The sequence below is a fragment of the Electrophorus electricus genome, chromosome 6 (genome assembly GCF_013358815.1).
Source record: "Electrophorus electricus isolate fEleEle1 chromosome 6, fEleEle1.pri, whole genome shotgun sequence".
Classification (NCBI taxonomy): domain Eukaryota; kingdom Metazoa; phylum Chordata; class Actinopteri; order Gymnotiformes; family Gymnotidae; genus Electrophorus; species Electrophorus electricus.
In genome coordinates, this window is record NC_049540.1 from 24,959,534 (window position 1) to 24,980,627 (window position 21,094).

Below are 21,094 nucleotides of genomic sequence, written 5' to 3' on the forward strand. Positions count from 1 at the left end.
CATACACACACACACACACACACACACACACACACACACACACACACACACACCCACCCACCCCCAGGTGTCAGCATACACATACACACACTCAAACACAAATCAACCATTCACCACAGCCAGTGAATTTTGATTATATTTTGATTTTCACCTCACATCCTGGAGCATGCCCTGAGCCTAACACTTTTAGCATGAGCTACATAAAATCACAGTTCCAAAGACTGTCAATCACACAGACTTGGATACAACGCTGTCTAAGGCTGAATGCTAATTTGTAAAGCCAGCAGAACATGGCTGTGGGTCTCTGTTGCACTGGCCCTAGTCTCTTTCCTCATTCGTTTCATTAAAGCCATGCTTCTGGACCACTTAACGAGCCAGCTGACTTGGAGTTGACCCTATGATGACCTCTGTTCTTACCTTTGACTGTCTATTCCATTAATCTGCCAAGGACACTGATACTATACACACACCACACACACATCAACATCCTCTCTCTCTTTCAGTCTCACTCACTTTTAACCCCCCCCCCCCCCCCCCCCCCCCACATACACACACACACACAAAGCCATTTTGTCAAACCTGCCACCCCACAGGTCATCCTGACATCAAACTATTAACTGCTCTTAACAAACTCATCTCCACTGCTGGTCATCAGGTACAGGGAGTGAGATAAAGAGCTGAGACAGTATTTACGTTACTTTGACGTTTTCTCTCCCTCTCCTTTTGAATCTGTAGTCTCTGGCACACTCATCCATTGTATCATAGCATTATTCTCCTGTGGTGTGTTCATCTTTGACCCTCAGTCACATGCCTCTCATGTACTGGAGATAGAAGCAGTTCTACAGACCAAACCCAACACAAAACCTAACACTTCCTCTTCAGGACACCATCCATGGTTGTGGGCTAGAACACAAACCAGTGAAGCAGGAATCCTAAAACTGAGGACGTCGTGGTAGTGATAAACACATCCAGGTTTTTTAATCCTAGCCTTGATCTACTTTGTATGATTCCTGTGTCACTCAACAATACCTTGATGGTGTGACCTAGGTCTGTGTGTGTGTGTATGTGTGAAGCAGGAGGCCACTTGTTACCTCTTGTTTTAAACATCTGGAATAAAGTCCTAAAGCAGTAGTGAAGCACTATTGTTGACACTGAATTCCTGTGCCTCACAGACTTTCTGAAGTTCAATGCCTTGTAAGTACCAGGAGCCTTATTTACTAGTAGGGACTCACTGCATGTATACATTATGAGTGCCTGTGTGTGTGTGTGTTTGTGTGTGTGCAGTTCTCAGAGGCCTTGGCGCTGTTAGTGCTGGTGATATGAACTGCTGGAGGATGGCTGGGATTAAATTGCCACCCTGGATTCGCACCCTCTGTCTTATCACATGAGGCCAGCCTGGCCTTGCTGACAACCTTCTCTGCTATCTCCAGGCTCTTGGCTGGCAAAGCAGCTACCAGCACCCCTGCTGCACTCACCGATAAAGGTGGGAGCCGTTCTGGGCGAGCTGTGGGACCGGCGAGAGAGGGCTGCTGGATACAGAGCGAGAGCATGGCAGAGACTGAGGAGTGTACAAAGTTGGGCCTGCTTTACAGGGGCACGGATGAATCATAGAGATAGAAGCAGTTCCATTACATTAAGAGGAGGGACGGTCATTTGCTAAAATCTTATTAATGATGAACCCATAAATAAATTCAAAAAAAAAAAAAAAACTTCATTTCCTTTGTCCAGCCCATGTTATGGCTTGTTTATAATTACATAACTGTGCAATGCATATTACAGGACTTGTACACCACTCCTGCAAATTAAATAACATGATTGATTATTTAAATCCATTCAGACGATTAGGCATCTCTTTCTTTTAATGCAGATGTCCCATTTTATCTGGGATGGAAGCTTGTCATGTAGATATTAGGGTTCATATAAGTATGTACACAATTGATATAAGGATTATTGCAAACACCAAGACAGCAAATAAAATCAAAAACATCATATTTAAAAACAAGCCAAAGATAATTATTTCTATTTATGTTAAGGTGCAACTGTAATTGTTTCTAATAAATATTTCTATTTATTTTAACATGCAACTGATAAAATATGAAATAAATACACATATGCACACAGACTCACACAAACACACTCATGCTGCCAAAACATTCTTCTATAGAGAGGTAATCACATAGATTACAGGCATGTGGAAATAACTAGAGGTGCACTCCTCAAGGATACAACACTAATGGCTTTCATTTTTAGAATATGGGCTTCAGTCAGTCATTAGAATTCTGAGAACTGCTGATTCTGTGGCACAAATTGGACTGTGCTTTGGGTTGTTTGATTTAACCTCAGTTTACTATGGTGGGCATGAAGCTGGTGGCCTTGCACTTAAAACTCTGCCATTGATTGGATGTCACTGTTAGTGTATTTGTGTAAATTAGCATAAGACCACCAGGGCGCAGCCATAATAGTGCTTTTCTATGAATATATCCATATTGTGATTTAACAATGACTCAAAAAGGAAGCTGTTGTATGCTATTATAGTAATGATGTTTGTTATGGGGCAGAGCAGAGGGGTTTTTTTTTTCCTTCCCTGTGGTTCCCAAAATAAATACGTCCTTGTGTGTTCTCACAGAGCAGACGTGAGCTCATTTCCTATAATAAAGTACACGCACTATGATATATTAAAATGTCTTCCTTTTCTCTGAGCTGGGAGGCTTTTCCATATGTTCTCTCCTGTATTGACTGTCTGCTTCTTCACTGAATGGAAAATGCACAGTGCGAGCAAGAGTTTTGCGTTGTGCTGAAACACCCCTGGCCAGTATTACCATACCCGCAAAACAATCCATCAGCTTGAGTTAAATTGTACATGTCACTCCAGCACTATGTACACATGCATAATGAGCTTATGAATGTGGCATTGCTGCATGGCAGTGCTGCGGAAATCTGCATACGTGAAAAGGCACATCCCCAAATTACATTTGACATTGCTTGGGCACATTAATCAAAGAAGAAATATCTCTACAGCAGTATATGGGTGTGCTAGTGTGCACAAGAGTGTGCCCATCTGTCCAGAGGAGTGAGGTGACTCCTACTAAGCGTATCTTTCAGCAAAAATAGAAAAATAAGTAACAATAACAGGTAATTTGTTGTTTGAGTGCATCTGTCTCTCTCTTTCTCTGTCTGTCTCTCTCTCTACTTCGGCTGTGTGCACCAGTCAGAGCCAAACAGATATTTGAAAGGCTTGAAACCCCAGAGGTGGCAAATGAGATCGTTTGGAATAGATGATTCGGGTGGTTAGAGCGAGTCTCAGAATAGATCTGCTGGACTGTCTCCAAAAGAGAGAAACACTTTTCCCAAAAACGAGACTGTGAGGGAGAAAAAGCCAAAAGCAGTTAAATAGCAGAATCAACATAAGGAGTCACGTAAGGAGAAAGGTAGAAAGAGGCTTACTGCACAGGCTCGATCAGCTAACACTTCGCTTATTTTCTCAATATTGTCTTAATGATGCCATGCGTCTGATGAAGGGAGGATGGTGGTGGAGAAGAGCAGAGTCACTCATGCATGTCTGCCTCAGCGCTCAGTGTTCATCTGCCTTCTCAATCAATAGCTATCAGACTTCAGGTCACTGACCTCCTTCTGCTAAACCGTGCATGCTATTAGGTGAACTTTCTCTCGCTCTGACTTTATCCATATAATGTTTGTTTTCTCGTCTGTAATGATGACTTTTCTTTCTGTATTGGAGCCCTGGAGCACATCCCAGCAGAATAGATGCATCAAACACTGAACTCTTACGATATGCCAGTCGCTTGTTGTTTTATGGGGATGACTCCTGGAGATCCAATCACACAAGTGCATGAAGCCAGATCTCTTAAGACCACAAGTATTGATCTAGCTCTACTGGCTACCAAACAGCAGTCAGCCTCCAGAGACCAAACAAGTGAAATCAATGTCAGCCGATCAGCCTGCACTCCAAACAGGTGTGTGGGTATGTGTGACAGATTCATCCCTGGAGTATGTGTTTGTGGATGTCATTTTGTGACATGTTTGTGGACATCGGCTTGTAATGACACAGGTGTGTTACAGAGAGATTCTTTGGGGAAATGTGTATTGTGCAAGGAGATCCAGCTCTCTAAACCCTTTCAGGACTACAGTTTCAGTTCCCTGCAGTTTTATGTTTGGCTAGGTTTTGAAATATCTGAATGTCACTGATCTAATTACACCATTGCAAGAGTCCTACTGAAAGAGTTAATTATGGTTGAGCACTACCAAAAACTTTGGAACTTTCTTCCTCCCTCAGTGTCAGGGCTTGGAAGTTCAGCAGGTGCAAAACAATTCTCTACTTCTTAGTATTCCTCCCACAGCACTGAGTGGCATGCACACCAAGTGATATCATGTTTCCTAACTGGAGGAAAACTGAAGGCATGAAAATATGACGCACATGGCAGTGGAGCTAATCCAATTAAGACAAATGACTTGTGGAGAAAGTGGGAGAGGCTGGGCGACATTAGCATGTGGTGCTCGCTCCAACGTGTGCACTTCAGCGCGCCTGCAGCGGGGCGGGTGGCATACTCGCGTCCCGCGTGTGGGGCACATTCCCGTGCTTAATTACCGCAGCTCCGCAGAGGATTTGAGCTGCCTGTGCGCAGAGTGTGAGTTAGAATGTCGCTAATTACCACGGCGTGATACCTCCTGTCAAGGTAACATAATGGGTATAAGCCCACGTTAGCTGTGTTTGCCGTCAGTGTGCTCTTGCCTCGTTCGTATATAGCAGCCTGAAGCAGAAACGGGCGGCGGGTTGGGGGTGTCATCAGTTTAACTATTCATCAGTACAGCTGCAGCAAAAGAATCTTACGGAGACCTACATAAGCATGGGGTCGGTAAATGTTTAATGAGTCTGCATGGAATTCAGTCTAATTCGATTAGCTCGTTTCAGTTCAGCACTCTGCAGTTGTCTCGCTTTTCGTCTTGCTCACTCCTCTCTTGTGGGAGATGGGAACTCTGAGCGAGTGCAGTGTAACGCAGCCTCTGGCCTATGGCGGGAATCAGGACGATCGAGCGATCAGGGCTTGCCTCGGCCAGGTCTGACGCTGCCTCGAAGCGATGTGAAATAGCCTGATGAGTTAGAGCTACGCTGAGCCAGTGCTAAGCTGCAGACAGCATGCTGGAGTGGAATCCTCTAAGCCCATGGTGTGTGTCTGAAACTCCGATAGCTGTGAACGTGTGATAACACCCCTAAATGCATCTTGAGGGCCGATCCTGGCTGGATAACAGATTCAAGTCGCTGCTCCTTTTAGGCCCGCTTTTCAAGGACCGCCAGTTTTACGCAGTTGCATGCGCTGCAGCTCTGTAGCGGCCACGTTCTTCATCCATCTATTAAGCACCTTCAGTGACGAATGCTAAGCAAATCGTCTGCAAAAGTACAATGAATATTGCATCAGTGCCTCAAGGACCACGGGATGATGGACTGCAGATGGTTTGGGTGATCATCTGCTATAAGTTTTTCCACTCCTGGGGAATTTGCAGCGCACACTGCTCCAGAAACCCATCCATAAATTCACCAGTCCTTGAAGCAGGAGGCCTTACTGCTTATATTGCCAGTAGGTGGGCACTTACAGCCATTACAGGGAGAAGGTATCTCAGTAACAGATCAGTCAGGTCTGACTGACATCATATGAGCCAGTGGTTTAGCCCTGTACTTTGTGAGCAGACCATGAATGACAGATAGGCATTATTTCGCAAGTGCTCTGTTAATGTATGCACTACTGGATGTGAAGAAAAACGCCTGGTCTCCATGCTCTAAGCAAATCTCTAGGCAAGCAGTGCATAATGAGAGGTTGAGCATGAATGATTACCACTAGATATTGCCAACGATGCACTTTCAGAGTTGTCAAACTACAGTGTAATTTATTCTGTGGGAAAAAAAAAAACCCTGAGGAAAATCCTGTGGGATAAAACAGTCTAGTATGCTTGACATTCCTTTGTTTGTTGTTTAAAATGTAGAGGTCTTTGTGACCTTACTGACCACCTGCTTGACCATGATGAGGTGAACTCCATGCGCTGCATGGGTGGAACTGTGACAAGTTTGTCAGGTTTGTTTGGCAGCTGATTTAATAGATTGATCAACTGATCAATAACCACATGCTCATGCACAAACACGCACACATATGCAAGTTTTTATGCATGCAGACATACACACATGCATCACACTATAAATAGTACTCAGAGAACATGCAGTACATACTGGCATTTATAAAGCTATTAAGCCCAAGTGCTCATCAGACACTTAGCATGGCACCTGTGACGAGCCTTTGTGTCAGTGTTTCCCTCAGGCCATTTTAAACAAAACATTGAAGCTCTCTTTCTACACCTTTCCCCCCTGCATCACTCTACGCTATGGCTCCAACACAGGCGCTCTTTAAGAGTGAACTATGGGTTAGTGTCCCTATTTCAACTCTGCGATTGAGTATGATGTTGGGGGTCCTGAGTACCTCTTAGAGGAGAGAGCGCGAGAGAGAGAGCAAGACACTGGATGATACTCCAGCAGGAGGATCAGGACCACTGTGGTTCTCCCCTTTTAGTGGTGAAATAAAATACCTCCACGCGTAATGCTGTATGCAGACCAGCGGTCATTTCCAGCACAGCTTCACCCCTGCCTTTTATTTCCCCAGGCCGTAGGGTGCCAACAATGATGGCTTTGTAGTCAAATGAATTCCGTTGTTTTGATGTATTATTGTTGTCACCGCTAAGCAAAGCAACACAATGCATGAAGATATCCACCACAGAGTGTGTGCACAGAAAGTCTGCCCAGCATTACCTTTCACCTCCTCTCGCTCCGTTTTTCTTTTGTGCATGCCATTCATGATAAGGAAAAGCAAGGAAACAGCGTGGCATCTTACAGGGGACTTCGTTTCAGCTTTTTCTGTTAGGAACTCTTTGGGAAAAATATTTTACTTCCAAACTTTACTTTTGTTGTTTTAAATATTAATCCCCCTCTCTGTCACTGGGCTCGTTACCACTGTTGTTGTGTATTTCAGCAGAAATTCTGGGCCTGCCAGTGTGCTGGAACGCTAACGCAAATGCGTTTCAGTGAATGACTTTCTTTTGGTCTTCTGGTGTGCTCCTAAGACAGATTTTGATATAGCGCTGTATTCATTCTGAAGATAAAGGCTCACATAGCAGTCTTGACTCTGACACTCAAATGCAGAGCCCTCTGTGAGGCGTTATTGAAGAAAAATCCGTTTTCACGTACTCTCACTTTTTTCTTCAGTGCTGCACTTTTCTATCTGTGTCTCCTCCTTTCTGTTATTCATTTCAGAAGTGTTGTCACTAATCTGATGTCCTGGTGCCCACAGGTGCATATCTGAGAGTTACTCATATAGGCTATGGAAAACACAAGTGTGGTCTAACCTAGTCACTGGAGAACATCTGAGCTGGACTTACCCGTGCCTTGTAAAACAGTCAGGGAATTGCGTTGGGTAGTAGGGTTACTTGTGATCCAGCTGCATTAAGCTATTTGTCTCTTGACCAGTCAGAAATGGTCCTCATTGGTAGCAGTCTGTATGTAAAGGATTTATTCACCACAGCACCCTCTACTGGCAAATGGAATTTTATACAGAGTCCCCCGCCCCCAACGCTAGGCAGATTGAAAGTGCCATAAGAGTAAATGGTGAGGGGTATCTGCCTGTTCACTGTAAATGTCAGCCATAAAGAGCTTTATGAGCCAACACTCTTCATACCACTGGCCTGACAAGGTGTGTGAGCATCTCTCATGGACGGCTGCTATTGAACCACTGTTGTTGCGCTGGACTGTAGCCACATACTATCAGGTCTGTGTCTCACCAAGAGTGGGTGGGTGTGCTTTCTGGCTCAGAGGAACAAGTGGAAGTTACACTAGGGATATAAGTTACTTCCTATGTTATAAACTCAAATTATCTCATATCCAAAATTTTGCTGTGAAAGGATGAGATTTGTTTTTCAAAAATCAGCCTCGAGGTTCAATACATACAGGAAATGTTATTTGTCATAGACTGAAATGAAAAATGCAACAACAAATTATCTTTTGTCTTCACTTCGCCATATTCTCCTACTAATATGTTCTAAGCACTTGGATGTCAGATGATCATGTTGGCATGTGGACTCTGGTGATGACTGAGGATGTGCAATTAGTTTTATTGTAATATCACACTTCAGATAAGTCAAGTGTCAACAAACCACATAGGGATGTCTTAGATTTATTTTAGTAAAGATATAAATATAACATCCTGGTGCTCCCATTTCCATGACACCAAAATTAGAGTGTCAAAAAGGGGCTCTGACTTATTCCTGTGAGAAATGGCCTTCCACTCCTCGCTGGCAACCCAGCTTGGTCACGTTGCCAGACGGCCTCTCTGTGGAGGAGAAACTCCCCAACTGTTGTGCTTTTGTGGAGCTGGGGCAAGCCGCAGACCCCTGGAAGAGTGCTGGGGGAAACCGCGTGCCTTGTTTTTTCAAAGCCAAAGTAAGGGTATGTTCTGTGGGGGGATTTTTGTGGGGGACAATTCAGGACAAAGGAAACACGTGTACGTGTGTGTGTGTGTGTGTGTGTGTGTGTGTGTGTGTGTGTGTGTGAGTGGGTAGATGGATATGGAGGGACCTTTCAGGACAAAGGTTAAAAAAGTTGCAAAAAAGAAAAGATCTGCGTGAACTTCAGCGGGGCATCACATACTTTGCAGATAAATTACCAGATTCTACCAGGTGTGAATTGCAATTCCGCATTCACCCTTTGTTATTTTGAATATTTCATATGCGATTTTGTTTTAACAAAGTACCATGGTGTGGAAAGCACCCAGGCTGATCAACCAGGGGCCTCAGCAAACAGAATGAGTTTGGTTTTATTCATTGTTTTTCTGCTTTGTTTGCATTACAATCACCAAGTAGAATGTTATGCTCTGCTTTGGAAATCTTTTCTGAGAACAGAGTTTTGGCACCAGAACAAAAGTAAATTGCTTTTTTTCCCTGTTGCAACTGGGATGTGTTTTTCATGGAACTAGAATGATGGGAGTAAACATATATTGTTCCAGAGAGTGTATCTGTGCATACCCACACCCACCTACACCCCCCCCCCCCACACACACACACACAAATGCAGCAGTCAGTCCACAAATATGGAAATTTAACATCAAACATCAAAGATCTTATCAGATTGTTGTGCTTAGATTACTTATTAGTGATTTTCTGTAATCACTCCAAATGAAAGTGGTGTAAACTGGAATCAAAGCAATCTGTCTGAGTGCAATTATTTGAATATGTGGATGCATATTTTATGTCTTATCTAAACAAAACCTTAGTGCTGGAGCAATGTCTTAACTCCACCACTTCCCCCTGTGCCTATGGCAGGATCGAGTCAGGCTTCCAGAAGGTTCTGCAGGTGGATCTGGAGGTGAATGGCCTTTTGGATCCCATGGGCATCCGTTCAGTCAGATGGCAGGTGGAGTACCCCATGTCTCGCACGCTGACTGAGGAGATCCAAACTCTCATCCGGCTGGCGCCTCAGGAACTGGGAGGCATCGTGCCACTGGCCATGGTGAGTGGAGCCCCTCCCCTCACTCCATGCATGTTAAGTGGTGTGTGTTTGTGTGTGTGTGTGTGTGTGTGTCTGGGTGAGTGGGTACAGAGAGAAAAAGAAAGAAACAGAGAGTGTGGCTGTGACTGGTGTGGACTGTGAAAATGCATATTAATTGTCTCCAGGGTAGGTCTGCTGAGGAAACACATACACACAGCATGAGTTCTCTCTGCACGCGTGGACACTCCTGTGCTGTATTGATCAGCTCCACTCTGCTCTGATGTCTTTGTTCTGCTCTTTAGAGCTCACAGTCCTGGAAACTCATATCTCCAGGGAATGAATTTCCCTCTCATGATATTCCTATTATTTTTGTAATGTTTTCACTTTGATACATTACACGGGAGCTGTTATACTGGAGAAACAGGCAGGATGAAGCATGTCTGCTGAAACCGCTGCCACGCCAACTACTGTGTGCACATTTTAATTACCAATGATTTGGCTAATAGAACATAAGATCCTTCTCATGATTGAGAAGTTTACTGAGCTGAAGCCAAGGGCAATCTCCTAAAAAGGGAGTGACTTTAGAAACTTAAATGTAATTAGATAATTGTTATTTATTTCATAAATTCCCTTTATAGACATAGTCACTGGCAAAGATGAATGAACAACATTTCCCTCAATTTGAGATGGTGAATTTTGCCTTATCTAAGAAAACTATTGAATGAATGAATCAAAGAGGTTAACAGAAGCACTGGAGAAGTAGTGTAGCATGAAGGTCTTATGCACTTGCATTTAATAGGCTGGTAGGAGGTAGATGTGATTTTCATTTTGCTGTCAGTCAGTGGTTGGTCCCATATCTGGTGTCCACCACCCACATGCGGATGGAGTACTGCCTTGAGTAGATCTCACTCTTGCTGTCTTCCATCTCTTTCTCACTGTGTCATATTCAACAAAACCTGTCCAGCTTTTCCTGTCTCACACTATATGCAGGTATGGGCTATACTTTTGCATAGACAAACACATATACTCACTGCTGGATCTCATCCCATTGTGTGTGTCATGAATTATTACTCTCTGAATCACATATAGCTCACACGAATGTACTCTTTGCTGTGTGTAGAGGGTCTCCTAAGGGTCTCAGGCAATAATCAGAACATGCACACATACGCACATGTACACACACACACGCATGCTCACGCGCAAACAACAAAGATACATAAAAACACAAACTTATTTATTGGCCAAAATGAGCCTCTGGCACTCTGTCCTTTTGCCCATGCCAACGGCGCTGCTACGGTTCCTTGTTAAAGTTGATCATGTCCTCGTTAAGCTTCTGTCAGAGGCTGTGGCCAGCCTCAGTCACCTAAGGCAAACAAAACACACTCTTCCAGTGAGATCCCCAGCACAAATGGCATAGAGAAAAAAAGGGCATACGTTATCAAAAGAGAGCGACCAATCTGTGCTCCTGGATGCATAGCAATTTGCTTTTTGCCTCTCTTTTCACTGGCACCTGTCTCTGCGCTATCATTAGAGCAGACGGCCATCACCACCCTGGCCCTCAGTGTACCACAACTATCGCCATTAAACTTGCCCAGCCAGGTGGGGGCAGCCGAAGAGCTGAGCCCCGGTCCATTAGAGCAGCTGGGGGCCCGAGTCTGTGCAGTGTGATGGAGCAACCAGGTGAAAAGGAACGCGGCCTCTCGCCAGCTACAGAGACAGAGGAGCACGTCCATCCTCCAACAGTGTTGTGCTCATGCAGTAGGCAGCCTGTCGCTGCCTCCTGCTCTTAGATGGAGAATGTGTTCGTCTTGGGTTCTCCGCCCTGCTCCAGCTTGCCGCGCGAAGTGATTGTGCAGCACCACAGGAGGGGTTTACCACGCACCTGTCACCTTTAACTTACAATCAAGGGGAAACCTTGTTCGCATTAATACATGCACGATATTCTCAAAACACAGGAAATGCACCAGTTCTCTCCCTCGCCACCACTTGTCCCTCCAGCTCCTGTCTGGAGTCTCACAACTTGCACGGCAAGCTTGCTTGTGCATTTTTGTAATTGGATCAGTGTTTGTTTTTTTTCTGTTGGTGGACGGCAGCACGTGCTACACTTGCTTTAGCACTGTCTGCTGTGGTCTGAAGTCTCCTTTTGTTTGCTCACCCTGTCATCTCCCAGTTTGCTTGGAGAAAAGGAAAATCACACAACTTGCTGTGCTAAGGCATTTCTCTTCCAAGCTGCTCCAGATTTCATCGTGGATTCTTTTTCTTTGGCAAAGAGGATTTAGCTGCCAGCCTGACTGCTGCTGCCTTGAACCCACAAGCCTTCACTCTGTGCGTCAGGCTTGGACTCGTGGCCCGCGGCTTTGTCCGGGTCATTCAAATACGGACTGGTTCTGTGTTTACCTCCTCCCTGTATTTCTAAGGAATGAATACAGCACACGGGACAAACATTTGCCACTGCAAGCCACGTAACCATGTGGGCAGTGCTCTGACAGCCAGAGGGAACAGCCACGGTCTGCTGCCCCTGCTTTTGAATCGGGGTTTATCATATCTGATCTGCCACTGACAGCAGAGAGCTTCATTGGAGCAATGACCCTCCTCAGTATTGTTCATTTATTCCCCTTTAGTTCTGAAACTGCAAATCTCTCACAGACTACAAGTCTACAGTGTACTATTATTAGGCAACAGTCTTGCAGTGGAAGGCAGCATGCTCTAAAGCCTCTCTGACTTTGCTCATTATTATTGCTTTATTTACCATAGAGCTGAGCATTTCTCCTCGAGTCCCCATGGCGCAGGGCCGCGAAGCAAACGTAATCAGAGGAAAAAATCAGAAGTATGGGGAGAGAGAGAGAGAGAGAAAGAGAGAGAGAGAGAGAGAGAGAGGGAGAGAGAGAGAAGCTGAAAGAGCAAAAAGTAGCTTTGTAGAAGCAAACATGTGTGTTAGTGCAGGGGCTGACAGATGAAGATGTAGCCAGCAGAAGGTAATTGTATGTGGTGTCTGACTGCAATAAACCTACACTCTGCCATGGAGCTATGGGGATCAATCAGTCGATCACTCTCCCCACATCCTCCCTTATTACCTTTGGTATCTCCCATTTCTCACGTTCTGTCCATACTCAATTCTATCATTCTCTCTTCATTTTTCTTTCTCTCACGCTATATCTATCTTTTTCTCCCCATAACCGCACCACCCCCAGTCGGCAGGTGCTGCACCCACAGCTAACAGGGTCCTATCACCCCCATCTTAAACAGCCTGTGTATTCATTATCCCTACACTGCACTGGGTCTGCGGAGCCTTTCTCTGTCCCAGCCACTGAGGTAGCACTTCATCATTGACATTTACGAGAGCCTAGCACAAGAGCATATGTAGCCAACAGTATATATATGAGTGGAACATTTTAAGTGTTTTCGAGAACAGTGGCAACAGTTTGGCATGTAATCTCACATTTGTCACTTTTATGACATGCAATATATGTGTGCAGACACTTGGCATGAAATGGAGTTTTTCTAAGTTAAATGTACAGATCATCTCCTTGGCAGTTTCTATTGGCTGGTGGGTGAACAGGGTCTGTCAGCCTACAGGATTTCATGCTTTCATACATGTACTTTTTCCACACTATGTTGTGACCTAATCATGTTGAGAAAACTGACTCTGTCTTTGGCCAGCTGCCTGTCCCCTGATGTCTCTCCAGCTCTTCATACAGTACTGCTTGTCTTGGCACATATACTGCATTCCCATCAGATTGTACGAGAAAATACAGAATCAAAAGTAACCTGGCAATGAGAGAGGCAGTAAATGAATATCTAAAAAACTGGAATTACACCCTTTCCAAAGGACAACATTCAAAGGCCTTCATAAACATATTAACAGCATTATCCTTCTGGCACAGGTTTCATGGACTATTATAGAATTCAATTCTCTTAGTACCCATGGCTATGACTGCGTTCTATTAGAAATACTTTCTTTGATCATGTTTTACAGAATATATTGCACATCAGAGAACTAAAACCTGCGTTTTCTTGGCACCAGGATTGGGAGGGTGACTTTAAATATGCATTCCGTTCTAGTTTGCTGATTACCTATTAAAAAGGGTATGCCTAACAACATTAATCCAAATTATTGCTAGATTAAAGTAATCATTGTTACTAGATTAAAGTAATATGATTACTTTTACCCTCCAGTGCCAGCCAGTATGGCCACCACCGAGCTCCCACATGATGCTTTATTTTCTCTGTGCAGACTCATGAATGCTCAGCAGATGTGTAAAGCTTGTCCATGTAAACATAACCCTTTCCAGCACTGTTTAGAAGGCCCTTTGCTGTAGAACACATAGTCCTTACACTCCAGTCAAACAGGTAGCCTCCACCTGTGTAAACATCCCAGATAGGTACAGAATGTTTTGGCACTGGGAAGAGTGAAGGTCTTCATACCAGACCTGTGGCACTTTGTTGTAATATCCTGAAACACTGTTCTGAAATAGGTCTTGGATTTGTCTGTTTTCAAATTTTGCCAAAGATAGTACCCCCATTAGAAATGACTGTAAAACCATAATATAATTAACAATAAGCAAATCTCATGTTCATGATCAACAAAGCTTTTAGTGCTCAAATTGCATCAGGTGCGTTAATGAAAGCAATGAAAAGCATGAATCGCACCAGAAATATCACAATTGCAGGTGTTTTTACAGTCATAAATTGCAAGAGAATGAAGTAAAAGACCCCAAATGTAACTAGGGTTGTTTCACAGCACATAGTACATATTTAAAACCTTTAAATAAATGGCAGCTACATTTGATGCTGATGCTGTGTGACAACAATCATGGGAACCCTTCACTCAATTAGACCCATTAAAAAAGAATGGTGGAGCTTTATACAGTACTGTTTGGTGAAAGTTTGATGGATATACATAAGTGCAGGAGTCATTTCTGTTACTGCAGGCAGACTAAGATTTATGCAGCTTTATTGGTAATTCATCAAATCCTGGTGGACTGTATCTTTTTTGCCTGATGAATAAGGCCAGCCAGCTCCTGCATGTGAGAGAAAGGGCTGCACTAATGCAAGTGTACACATGAGCGTGTGGTAAGTGAAAGAAAATTGTAGCATGGCTCATGTTCCCTCAACTGCTCGAGGGGAGAATTTGGGTGCAGCATGATCCCTAAACTGGGCTTTCTCAGCCAGGGGGCCTGGAGGTTATCCTAGGACAGGGTGTCCCCTGAACCAGTCTGAAGAGGCCTAGATTACCTGTTGATGTGGTAGCAGTAGCACAACACAGTGATTATCCTCCTGGGCACAGGGGCTGTTGAGAGGGATTTAACTGAGCTGGTACCTGTGACAGGCACCGTGGCTCCTAAACACCGCGTTACGTTTCTATGTGCTATTACCAAAATCAATAACTATCTTCCTTTTTGGTCCCTTTTTCGTCTGTACTTTTGTGGTGCTATCTCTGAGATCCGGAGCTGCACAAGGCAAACTGCCCCAGCCGCTTCTGTACAGGCATAGTAAGTGTCTGTGGATACTGGGGAAGCGCTAGTGTGGATCGATCTCTCTCTAATAGCCCATCAGCCCAGTGGCCCAGGGCACGGGCTACGGTCATCTGCAGAGGGAGCCTGCATGTTTCACACAGCCTTGCCCCTGAATGTGGGGCCCTGCATGATCCTGCATCATCTCTCTTCAGATCACTCTGCACCCTCAGCCTCTGCCTCTGTGATGGTGGAGCATTCTTCTATCGATTCACTTCTCTGAGGCTCAGGCTCACGAGGAGCTTTTGGAGGATAAGCATACGCGGCAGAGCGGGCATCTGCTGGGCTGCCGTGCACACAGGTGTGTGTCACTAGGGAGCGAGGAGTTTATCCACCACTGAGCCACCGCCACACAAACGCATGAATAATACGGAGCGCTCAGAGCAGACATCTACCGGAGCTACCGGGGGTTGGCGGGGAGAGGGTGTTGGGGTGTTGTGCTTTGGGGAAGCTTGGTGAAGACCCCACCAATAAATCCAGCCCGGGACAGTGGGGGGGGGGGGGGGGGGGGTTGTGGGCCGAAGCGCTGATCGGCTACCTCTATCTGTTCTCGTGCCACCAGTGACAGTCCAACGGGCACCATAAATCTCACTTAATTTTAGACCCAAGGCCAGATGGGCCAGGAGATTGTGCTGCTGTGCTGTGCTGAATGCTAACTCATCCCTATAGTGCTAGCTTGCGTGAACGTATGGAGTCACTGCTCCCACGCCTGGGAGAATGGGGATGCAGTTCTAATGATGTCATGCTGGGGCAGGAGCTCCTTTAGGCTCTTACTCCGCACAGGCTGGCTGTGGGAGATTGAGCTCCGTGCATCAGGAGGATGAAATGACCTGAGGATGACAGAAACCACATGCTCCTCTTGTGATGGGGTTTCTTGTCAGTTATTTATCAGTTTCTTCCCTCAAACCTTTTTGCTGAAAAACTCATCTCGCACCACAGCTTCAGCTTTTTTCCACAGGAGTTGATTAGTATGGAAACCTGGTATCAGAAAAGTGGCATTAGGAAAAACGGTATTAGGAGGCTTAGAACTGCATTTAAGTAGCAGTAGATTTTTCAGCAGATGTCTTCTGTGTGCTGTTTGAGCAGGCTGTGCCTTTTATCGGCTATGCGAGGACCCTTGAATATGGAGGTACATAATATATATTGGTGAATATAGTTCATTAAAAATCTCTCGACCTGGTAGGGTGATGTCTGGCTTTCATAGTGCACCTCCCTGTACCAAGCAGAGTGACATCACAGGGAGGCCTGCCCCCTCCCTCACTTAGGAGAGCGTTTCTTAATTTGCTGGTTAATCTTTGCGCTTGACTGAAAATTATATTGTTCGTTTTTAATAAACTGTGAATGGACACACTGACAGGCATTTGAAAGCAGCGTGTTTTATGGAAAGTAGGGCAGAATTCTTAGAATTCATATAAGGAGAAAGAATGAGGGCAAGAATACAGCAGGAGAGAGATGGGGAGCAGGAACGCAACGCCCTCCCCTCTCTGCAGAATATTTACCGCCGTCATTTTCTAGTCCCAATAAATTAATGTTTTGACAGCAAATCAAACATGGGCGATAACTCCCTGTCAGGATGTCTTAGCATTACACTTGAATAGCTCTTAGTGCTGAGACTGCATGGCAAAGCATTGCTATCATTTTGGAGTCGAAGAGAATACATATATTCAAATTCCACTTCAAAACTAGGCAGCTACAGCATGCATTAGATAAGAAATAATGATCAGCATAAAGGCAGGCAGGGAAAGAAGGGAAGGTGCCCATCTTTGCCTCTGCATTATGCTGCACTAAAGTGAAAATGATTGAAATAAGAATCCGTTTCCAAGACGAGCCAGAAGCACCTCCCGCACTGAGGAGAGAATGCAGACCTCGGCTCTATTAACAAGCTTGAAATTCCATTATCCACAGTTCTGGATTAAATAATGTTATCTGTTTTCTCCAAAGAAGAGTGGCATGGACAGTAACAAAAAGAGAAGAAAAGAGTCGCATGTGAGGAACAAAAGCCTGTTGGGGCCCTCGCTTGGCCCCATAGTGTTCAAGCCCTCCTAAAGTGCTTTACTGAAAACAAGCTGTGATGAGCGCAGCTGCCTGACACTGTATCCATGGAGAGCAGAGGATTACATGAGTTAAGCTTAATTCATCTCATTTCCTCACTTTTGTTTGGGTATTAGCTAGAACTCAGATAAGCTCTTGTTTCAGACACAATGGTGTGTGATGAGTGACTCAAGAAAGATGAGAAAATGAGTTAGTGATTTGTATAATTTCAAAAGGGCTTAATTTGCACCAGCATATTAGTACTTAATTGATATGTATACGTTTTAATAAATTCAAATGAATTTCTTTTTAATTAAAATGCCTAAAATGATCGATTATCTTGACCCAAAGAGTTCCTGGCCCAAAACACAAGCCTCACCTGTGGTTACAGGCCCATCCACCTTCAATCTATTAGAGCTTGAGCATGTCTGTCTGCATTAAAAAGAGAAAGTGTAGCCTATAAGAAAAATAAATCAATATGTGGACATACAATCCCATTCATTAAAATCCCATTATGCACATGGACTAATCTCAAAAAAGAGATTACTTCTAATTTCTTCCAAAATCACAGGTTAGGCTTTTGGATTTGCAAATAATACTTGATTCAGAAATCTGGCCATCAACCATTTTGCAATAGATAATTCAGTGATTATTCATTCATCCATTTTCTAAACTGCTTAATCCTATTCAGGGTCACAGAGCCTATTCCAGCAGCACAGGGCACAAGACAGAATTCAACCCTGGACAGGGAACTACATCCATCACAGGGCACAAAACACACAGCAGGCACGAGTCAACTAACATGGCATGTGGGAGAAAACAAGAGTACCCAGAGGAAACCCATGCAGGCACAAGGAGAACATGCAAACTTCACAGGGTTGGCTAAATTATGATATCAACAATGCAATACTCTTTATGTAGGATGTAGGATATTCAGTACAGGTTCAGATCAGAAAGGTTCAGGATGCAGTCAGTACAGGACAGGTTACAAAGCCATTACTCCAGAGTCTCCTAAAATGGCCCTAGAGAAGATGACTTTAATGTAATGGTGTGACTTTTTGGGTTAATAAGATGATTGAACAGTGGTGCTGAGGTGTAGCATCTGACACAATGATGAATAGTCTTGAATAAAGATGGCCAGATTATCCCATGTTAAAGCAACCTGATTGATCTGCCCTCTACACACAGGAGACAGAGATCCTCAACACGGCTGTGCTCACGGGCAAGACTGTCGCCATGCCAGTAAAGGTGGTAACCGTAGGAACAGACGGTGCAGTGACCGATGTCACCGACTCGGTGGAATGCCGTTCAACTGACGAAGACGTTGTTAAGGTGAGGGAATACACAGACATCCCTGCATGCTGACACACACACTTGCAGACACACACACAATCACACACACACTAGCATACATACACAGAGATGTTGATGGACATTCCATAAGGGAGAAATTTTCTATTCTTTGGAAATTTCTGTTTGAAGAAGAAGAAGAAGAAATGCTATAATGTAAAGCCACAGAAAATCTTGCATTCCATATCAGATTTGATTTTTCTCTCCTTTTTCCTTTATGCTTTAGCAGGAATTGCAATCAAAGAACAGCCTATTATGACTTATAACACGAGGTAAAAACAAGGAAAACACAGATTATGTTCTCATACATTTTGGCCTTTTACATTCTCTTGCATTTGGACAACAGCTCAACTGACAGTGTTATGGAAATGAATGTTATAATGTTGAGCGTGTGTCTCTCTCGCTGTGTGTGTGTGTGTGTGTGTGTGTGTGTGTGTGTGTGTGTGTGTGTGTGTGTGTGTGTGTGTGATTCCTCTCTGGCATGTGTTTATTCCCTCTGGGTTTAATTATCTAGCGAACACCTCAGATTGCAACTATATCCTCTTGAGAGGAACTACACACGTGCTCACCTACCATTTCATTCAGAGTAGCTGGTTACGCTATATCATATACACATTAGCCTTCAATGCCATCTTAGTAGCCTGTATTGGGAACATTCTGGGATGTTATCCTAACACACCACTCCGGCAGCTGTTTCACCTTCTTCATACAACCTTGCTTGTGCTTTTATCTTCAATCCTTATGGCACATTTACATTGCAGTGAAGCGAAACTCTTGTTGGCCACTCCTGCTGGCCACTTTGGAGGCATCACTGAAACACAAGTGAGTTTATCGGTCAACTATTTCAGACACCTTCTTCCATGCCTAATTTTTTAAATATGCCTCTGTATTCTTACTGAGTCATGATGAAAAGTACAGGAAAACCCAGCACTTCAATTATAATCCTCTCCTCCATCACTGATTTCAGCTTGTGGCTTGTCATGACATGACGAAGTGCTGATTGGCTGCCGTCTAGCGAAACGCGCTTCTCATTTACATAAAGTTGAGGAAAGCTCGACTTTTCAACGCTCTTTTCACTTGGTTTGCAGTGTACTCACTCCCATAATCCTCCACACACAATCGCTGCCTGTCTCCATAGAAATGAATGAGAAGTGGAGTGAAAATTGCCTTGCTTCGATGCAGTGTAAATGCCAGGTTAGATTTCTTGCTACAAACTCAGACAACAGCACTCCATGAACACAAAATAGAGGTACAGAGGGTAATGACAATATAGTTTGCAGTAAATTAATAAAGTAAATGAATGAAGTAAAAGAATAATTCTGCACAGTCTGGTATATCCATTATCTCATTTAAATAAGATATTGTTGTAGGTAGTTATCCACACTGAAAAGCAATTAAAAAGCTCATTGATAATGTGGGTGTGGGAGTTTATCTGCGGTATTGTAGGCTATTTTAAACCTTATGTGGGTTAAGGTATATAAATGAAAGGAATACACTGATCCTCTTCTAATACTGCATAAACAGAGAGAGAGAGGCTGGGAGACACCTGTGAAACAAGGGATGAAGCTTATTCTTTTAAGTACATTGGCTGAATGCTTTAAGAATACATGTGTGTGTGTGTGTGTGGCTCCACACACATCCCTCTCCACTGAAGAGGGTGAGCTTGGCTGATCAGGGACACGCTGTGCGTAATTGCCTCTGTCAGAGATGAAGTGGGGGCTAGACCGCACTGGGCCAGCGCCATGCTCCGCGGACCCCAGTCTCAGTCTGTTTCTCTGAGCGTGTCATTAACTCCCCCCATCCGGCTCCCAGCGGCGCCCCTAATGTCCTCCATAAGTGTGCTCCTGTTCGGCGCTCCGAACCCTCCTGATTAATGCCCTGCCTGGCTGCTTATGACGTTAACAGAGGTGTCCGGTGATGGGGAGGCTGCTTCAGCGGTCACAGCAGTTCCTCCACTCTAATCGTCCCTACACCCCACTCCATATGCACACACCTGGAACTGGACAGGCCCTGCCCTTTGGTGCTCTTTGGCAGGTCTTGTACTGCATGAGAACTCTCTCTCAGTTTAGCCTAGTGGCATAGTTTCTGACCCACAGTGCACTGTGATGCACTTACCATGCATGTGCTGGCTGCACTTGAATCTCGCACTGAATCCTAATATGGTCATTACTCCTTCACAGGCATTTCTGCTGCAGATCACACTGTGCCCAGTGTGTCTGACTCACAATGAGTGGATTTGAGAACAGGAACCGAAGCTTTTTAAAGTTAGCTTTGACAAAAAAATAGTTCTTTCATTTCTTTCTACAAAAATCCACTAATTTCGAGAAGTCTGTATGGGAGCTCTGTTATGTAATAATCACCCTGGTAAGAGTCACCCTTGTGAATGAAGGCCTGCAGAAAATGTCATTTGCGAACACCCACAATCAAATATTCTATCACTACGCACAAATGAAGTGGAAAACTGGAACGCCAACAGCACTGAGAGTAGCTATAGCTAAATGAGGACTTAATGGGGAGGCTGCTAATTGGATATTCTGAGGGTCAGAATAGACAGTAAAGGAGCATAGACAGTAAAGTAAGCAAGACTCTGACAATGGCAAGTGCGGGAAAAAGGCAAGGCATGGAGGAACTCAATGCTGGCCACCAGCCGGCATATTTGGCCGTT

General features: G+C 44.3%; 1 protein-coding gene across 1 annotated transcript in view; it reads left to right on the forward strand.

Moving 5' to 3' along the window:
* si:dkey-112m2.1 (transmembrane protein 132C) overlaps positions 1 to 21,094 on the forward strand; it is an 88,581-nt gene that overhangs the window by 59,743 nt on the left and 7,744 nt on the right. The window contains exons 4-5 of the mRNA XM_035526730.1: positions 9,370 to 9,556; positions 18,268 to 18,411. Of these exons, the coding sequence (XP_035382623.1) occupies positions 9,370 to 9,556; positions 18,268 to 18,411 (331 nt within the window). The remainder of the gene's footprint in view (positions 1 to 9,369; positions 9,557 to 18,267; positions 18,412 to 21,094) is intronic.